Source organism: Saccostrea cucullata, unplaced genomic scaffold, assembly GCF_032062105.1.
Source record: "Saccostrea cucullata isolate Sc308-1 unplaced genomic scaffold, CSIRO_AGI_Scuc_v1 ctg5165, whole genome shotgun sequence".
NCBI classification, from domain to species: Eukaryota; Metazoa; Mollusca; class Bivalvia; order Ostreida; family Ostreidae; genus Saccostrea; species Saccostrea cuccullata.
This window is the reverse complement of record NW_026937045.1, coordinates 67,705-75,317: the sequence shown is the minus strand read 5'-3', so window position 1 is coordinate 75,317 and position 7,613 is coordinate 67,705. Positions and strand designations below refer to the sequence as shown.

Genomic DNA, 7,613 nt, shown 5'->3' with positions numbered 1-7,613 from the left:
TCTTATCCAGCAATTTTTAATGAACTTCGCAGTGTATTCAAATCCGCCGAACATTGTCGAATTAGGGGTAACCCAATACACTTCATAGAAATACATTTCTTATTGTTGATCCTGGAACAACAATTTGCACTTGAAGCTGATGCATACATGCTTTGAGTTCTACCGGACTACTCACATAATCTGTAGGGAATAAAGTCAGATTTAAGTGAAAGTACCGTATGCTGCCCATTGAAGATGACATCAATTTTTCAAGTTGCATTGAAACAATACTATATTAAAATAGTTATTTTTAATGAAATTCAATATAAACTCCTCTCCTACAAGTCTATAAACAATCTCAAGGCACTGTTTACATTACTCATCGTGGTTTGATAATGCAAATCTTGATAAAAAGAAAACATACCTTTAATATATTGCAGTAAAAAGATGCCTTTCAAATGATTTTCAAATGATGAATCGAATCAGTAGTTGTCTCACAACTATTTTGATGATCAGGACTTAATCTTTAAAGATGTGTTTGGTTATTGTCCTTTTCTGACTGACTGGCTTAACATAGCCCAATTCAAAATCTTTTAGCCTCCAGGGAACAATTATTTTTAATGCATTCTGAAAAAAAAAACTTTGAAATTTCAACATTGATTTGAAAAGAAATTATATTGAAGAAAAAATTCTTTCAACCTACCGACACGAATTATCATCCTGAGACGTGAAAGGGCAAACAAACTATACTTTAGAGTTAGCCTCTGTGTGATAGTTTTCTTAATATACTTTTTTCAGTGCCAAAACTGTGATCTTGGATGATTAACTAAAATGTGTTCATGACAACTGTAAATGTCACGATGTCATTTTATTAGATAAAGATGACAGGTTTTCATTCAAGACACTTATTTTACATCTATATAATGTAAAGTTAGTGTTAAATCCATATATTAAGTACATAAGGTTAGTAAAGCAAGAATACCCACACTTCTACAATTTACTGCTTTGATTCTTTTTTAATTCAACACATTACCACATCTACATTAATTAATATATTTTTGATAAGGTTTCTTTAAAAGCAGTTGATATAAAAAATTACATTGAATGTAGTTTTTTAAGGCAAAGAATTTTAGATCTGAGAATAATTATTTTTCAAGGGTGCCATTATACTTCTTCTGTAGCTTCTGTAGTTTCCTACAGTAATTATACAATTATATCATGATCTGGGTGGAGTATAGATCTAGTCCAGACTTTTATGTAATTTGTTTTTTGAAATATATGTATATTATAGAAATGATAGTTTTTTGTATTGCATTAAAATGAATGTACAGTAAAACTTCGAATCTCAAACATTGACATCTTGAATACCATTGATATACTGGAGTAAATTTGAAGTCCGCTCAATATATTATATTATTATCTTGTTTCGTTTCTGTAGAGAAAGTAATGTTGGGTAAAGAATGACACTTTTTGATCTGTCAGTCCTGTAAAAAAAGGAAAAATATTCAGGATTCAGTTTTTAAGTACGCAAGCTACCTATGATAAATACAAAAAAACTTAATATATTAGATAATACTTGTGCCAATATTACATTGTAATAGCCTTATTCGTTTGCCCAAGATCAGTGACGCTAATTTCACACATGCAGCATAATACTGAATTATACACTTCCTTGCTCTAACAACAGTAGCTAAGACTTGTAAACTTGTACAGCATTGTGCTCTCTACTTACTTATATTCTACTGCATGCTCTTCTGAAGGTTCATCCCATTTAAACTTGGGCTTATATTTCTTTAAAATGTCTAAATATCTGAAAGAGGTACATTAATTTATAAATACATTGACATGCAATTAACCAGGTAAACATGCCACAACAATAAAGCAGACCAAGTAAACAGATTATGATTCACCAAAATGTGATCTGCCAGATCTTGTTCACGATTTATTTGCCAAAGTTCTCCGTGAATCGTTAAAATTTCGACTTCACAGTATTTACAGTAAGTACTTATTCTAATTATTTGGTGAAGCATGACTGATATAGACTTACTGGCTGCCCACGATAGGACCCCCCCCCTCCAACTGAGTATTCATTGCCGTAAAAGTTTAGCCTGTCTGACCTCGCGGTTATCATCAGGGGCGAGGGCAAGTACACAGGACTCCATCCAAGATAACAGACTGTTATGCCCAGGTCTAAAAAACAAGACATTGTTCAAGGCCATGCAAATTTATGAATTGAAATATTTTGTTTTTAATAACAATGTCATCAACTATTAAATTATGAGTTTCTGGAGGAATTATGAAGGAAACGAGGTTTTTATCATAGTTCGAATCATTTTGAAATGTAACTGCCAGTTTTAATGAATTACCTTGATGTCACTTAAGTTTAAAATAACCTTTATATTCCTGGCAGATATGATAAATTACCTAATTGTCAAACAGTAACATTTTGAGATTATGCCTCTAATTAAATCTTTGTTAATTACCTAGATGGATTGGAGGAGTCATATGTCATCAAACTAAATGCATCCACAACAGGTAGAAGTTCATCAAAATCTGATTTACCAAACATTCCTTCAACATTGCTGTAAATTTATAAAACCAGAAGTCTCTGTCGAAACTGAAGCTCTAGTGTTTTTTTCTTATAGCAAAAGAAGAGAAAAGTAGCAGTTGGGAATTGAAACTTTACAACAGCAATAAATAGCAGGGTTGGGGTAATTGAATAAAGTAATTGTAATTGAGTGTAATTAATTACATTTTTCAAAGTAATTGGAAGTAATTTGTATTTGAGCGAGCCTTCAACTACAAGTAATTGAATGTATTTAAATACATTTCAAAAAAGGTCATGTATTTTCAATTACTTTTCAATTACATTTCAATTACTTTTTTTTTCAAAATGAAAGTTTATATTTAAAAAGGTGTCTTATACTGATACATAGTTTTATACTGGTGGGTTTATATTACTTATTCCCATGTTTTATAAATCTCAGTTCTCCCTATTCCCACTTGCAAATAACAATGATTGTTTAGATAGTTAATTTGTCTCACAGTAATTAGACTAACTACATCCCCTTTTAGATTTCCCTGTATTCTATTCATTTTAAGATAGAAAATAATGAATGGAATTGTGATAGATATTATTCATTTCCTTCAAAAATATGGATTTGAGAAAGTAACAAAAAAGATCTTACCATACACCATACTAGTGTAGCATGGGCTTGTGTTTGTACAATAATTAATTGTCTAATAATGTTTACTTTGTTTATACAGTGTGTCACACTCATTATAAGGTAAAGGTCTAATTTTGTCCAGGTGTGAACCCCTATAATACCCAAGAACAAAAACACTGAATAAAAGTTCGAATTCGATCGCTATAGAAAAAATCTTATTTAAAATAATCTTTATTTTCTTTTTTTTATAAAAATAAAACTCGAAGTAATTGAAATGTATTGAATTACATTTGTCAAAGTAATTGAAAGTAATTAATTACATTTGAAAAAATCAATGTAATTGTAATTGCAAGTAATTGACAAAATTATCAATGTATTTGAAAGTAATTAATTACATTTCAAAGTAATTGACCCCAAGCCTTATAAACAGAATAATGATTCTTGATTAAGTCTCTTTATGTTCTTAGTGTAGTCTACTTGCATGTCACATTATATTATAATCATACTTAAAGTAAAAACTGTATTTGGGGTTGCATTTTGATAGAAATTTCTATCTTTAGTAAGCAATGCAAAATGTTCATCGAAATCAAGAAATGATAAATCGAATTATGTATCTTAGTGTAGTCTACTTGTGTGCCAAGTTATATTGAAATTAGACGAAAACTTTAGGAGGAGTAGCATTTAGAAAGTATTTCATATAAAGTTTTATGTTTAGTAGCCATGGCAACATCGTTCATAAAAATCGAAAACCGATATACCACATTGTGTATCTTAGGGTAGTCTATTTCTATGCCAAGCTATATTGAAATCAGACCAAAACTGTAGGAGGAGTAGCATTTTGAATGTTTTTCACAGAAATTTCTAATTTTAGTAACCTCAGCAACATCGTTCATCGAAATCAAAAACTGATACAGAGAATTATTATGTATCTTAATGTAGTCTACTTGTGTGCCAAGTAATATTGAAATCAGACCAAAACTGTAGGAGGAGTAGCATTTTGAAAAATTGTTTACAGACAGACAGATAGACAGACTGATAGACAGCTAGACAGACAGAAGCCGGACGCCGGACGCATTACTATCGCATAAGCTCTACTGGTCGTTGACCAATAGAGCTAAAAATCGATACATAGAATTATGTATCTTAGTGTAGTCTACTTGTGTGCCAAGGTATGTGGAAATCAGACCTAAACTGTAGGAGGAGTAGCTGCAGAACTGTAGCTCTCCGAAAAATATATTGAAAAAAACTGTATATTTATTGCGCACAAAAAGTTGCGCTTGTGTATGGATTAATTCTTCCAAATTCTTACCTCAATTGCAAAAAATGTAGATTTCAAAAAAATCTATACTCTTCTATCAAGTACTTTCGTAGTTTACATCTACAGGAAACACGTTGGGCCAAATTATCTTACAAACCAAAATGGCAGTATAAACAGACGAAATGTTCATGATCTCGATTTCAGGGCCAGGAGAGCTATAAACAACAACTATACAGTATGTTTTGTTGTGGAAACATTGAAAGATTATGGTAGGAATACACGGTTAGTAATATTTTTAGATTATAGTTTTGAAAACATGGAGAAATAAATCGATAAACAGCGTACTTTTTTGTGCGCAATAAATATACAGTTTTTTCAATGGGTGGCACTGTAACTCTCCGGTCTGTCAAATTATTTTTTCGGAGAGCTACAGATCTGCAGCTATAGGAGGAGTAGCATTTTGAATGTTTTTCACAGAAATGTCTATTTTTAGTAACCCAGCAGCATCTTTGATCGACATCAAAAACCTATATGCAGAATTATGTATCTTTGTGTAGTCTACTTAGCTTGTGTGCCAAGTTATATTGAAATCAGACCAAAACTGTAGGAGGAGTAGCATTTTAAAAAATTGTTTACAGACAGACAGACAGACAGACGGACAGACAGATATACAGCTAGACGGACGGTTGATAGAAGCATTACTATCGCATAAGCTCTCTTGGTCTCTGACCAGTAGAGCTAAAAACAAAAACATTTTATTCATCAAGTCTTTTCTCTTTCTTGCAAAACCACCCATAAAGCCCTTAAAAGAATAAATCAAACTCTTGATGATAAGTTGATTGTGTGCATCTTTCTGTTTACGTACATTAAATTGAACCATATCCTGTAAAGTATCAGTTTTTAAGTTCGGAAGTCTACCCACTTTAAAATTCATAGCTCCTTATGCATTTGTATGCTATGTAACAGCATTTATGTTTAGCAAGATTCAACAAACATGGCCGTCAGTAAACCCCAATATCCACTGGGGTCTCATCAAGAGCATATTGAAATGTGTAAAACCCATGATTTACCTACTGATGTGATATGTGAGGACTGTAATGAATTCATTTGTGGTAAGTGTGCAAAAACAGACCACAGAGATCATGAGTGGAATGCTATATCCACGGCAGCCTCCCAAAGAAGGAGAGGTCTGCTTAAATTTCTGACAAAGATCAAAGAAGGGGATCTGCCTAGGATTGATGAGAAGATCGAGAAGGTTTCGAAAGAGATCACAGAAAATAAAGAACTGTGTGACTCTGAGATTAAAAAACTTCAGAAACATATTGATGAGATAATAGTCAGGCTGAACGATATCAGTGGGAAAAATGAAAAGAGATTGAGAGATAATTTGGAGGAAAAAAATGAAAAAGTGAACAGTATGAAATCTGAGATGGACAAAAAGAAGAAAAAAATTCAAGAGGTAGTTAAGTTTACGGATGACAACAAGAGTACCATGTCGGATTTCAGCTTGATTGACAACCACAGAGAACTGACAAAAATGCTGTCTGGCCTGGATGTTGAAATGAAGAACTGTAAACATTCACTGAGATACAGCACAGGAGAAATCAGTGAGGATGCTCTGAAGAATATGATTGGAAAAACTCAGGATTTAGATGATTTCAGTTTGATTGAAACAAGCACATTTAAATATGGAGATAGCATAAACCGTTTATTGGAGGCATTATGTAAAGCCCATTGTTACATAGGAGACTTTAAGTCACCTTACTTTGAACAAGTGAACAAAAAAGGTGAAATAAAACATAGGTATAATATTGCCGCTAATGACATGTGTGTGACTGATACTGGTTATGTTTATTTCACTGAATTTAAGAACAAGTCCATTAGCCGTCTGTCACCATCAGGATCTGTCTCTACAGTCATCAGTACAGATCCACTGGTACCAATAGGAATCTGTCAGTCAGTAGACAGTGGACTACTGGTTACCTTGATGGACAATGTATCAGATCATTACAAATTAGAGTCACACAGCAGACGTCTGGTGAGACACATCACAGTGACAGGTGAAGTCTTCCGTGAGTATGAGTACCAGGAGGCCGGTCAGACCAGACTGTTTACAAGGCCATTCAGAGTCACACAGAACAGTAACCGTGATATCTGTGTTGTGAACCGTACAAGTGACAAAACAGGTGATCTAGTGATAATGTCTCCCTCTGGTCGTATGAATTCTGTCTACCGTGGATAGAACCTGATATATTACTTATGTCCAGGTGATGTAGTGTGTGATTCCCTCTGTAACATCCTTGTTACTGACCTAGGTAACAAACAGATCCATTTGCTGAGTCCTGACGGGGAGTTCCTGAAGTTCTTACTGGCAGAGAATGAAGAGAACCATCCAGTTTTACTGTCCCTATACAAGTCTACACTATGAGTTGGATACTTTGAAGGATTTGTCAAAGTGTTTCAGTACATGATGTAGAATGGATTACAAATGAATTGTGATATAATGCATTGTAATATTCATTTGAAGCTACATGTACAATCTTAAAAGTTTGCAAACTTTATCAACCTTCATTACATAAATGTATTTGGTAAAAAATACTTTTTTGTTTTTGTTTTTTTACAAATATGATATACACTCATAACATCACAATGGCTGTATCTGCTTAAATTGTTAAATCAATATTATAATATAATTGCCTTCAATTAATTACACTATAATTTAACCTTACCCAGGATACACTTGGGTGGTATCACCAGAATCAGTGTTTTTCCTTCCTCATCAAAAGTCTGACCTACATGCTTCAGGAAATGGACCAGTTCTCTACACATAGTCAATAATGCATTATATAAGAAGTCACAAATTCTGAAGTTTGTGTCCTTTGTTGATTTAAAAAAAAAAGATATGAAAGTTTATGTGCATGGATTAACTTAAGTTTGCAATGTATTAGTATATCTGTTTAATGTATCAGTGATACAAAATAAATTATATGATACATCAAAAACATGATCGGAACTTACATTTATTTTCATATTCTTGGTGTAAAGTACATGTAAAAAAGATAATTTCAAATTTTAATATGATACTTGTTTAGAAGATGTAACAAATATTTAGGTATCCTTCATTCTACTCAGGACATGTATTTATTTACAGATATATTTATTTATTTATTTTTGATGAAGGCAAGTAAGATAGATTGATTTGATCATTG

The 7,613-nt window shown here is 32.6% G+C and overlaps 1 protein-coding gene across 1 annotated transcript; it reads left to right on the top strand.

Annotated features, from left to right (window-relative positions):
- The first annotated feature begins 5,398 nt into the window (after positions 1 to 5,398).
- LOC134247103 (uncharacterized) lies at positions 5,399 to 6,646 on the top strand. Its single transcript, XM_062729438.1, has one exon. It carries the CDS (start codon positions 5,399 to 5,401, stop codon positions 6,644 to 6,646), a length of 1,248 nt encoding a protein of 415 aa, XP_062585422.1.
- The last annotated feature ends 967 nt before the right edge of the window (positions 6,647 to 7,613 follow it).

What these genes read in the sequence shown, in the direction of transcription:
- LOC134247103 (XM_062729438.1), top strand. Translation starts at nt 5,399, where the DNA reads ATGGCCGTCAGTAAACCCCAATATCCACTGGGGTCTCATCAAGAGCAT.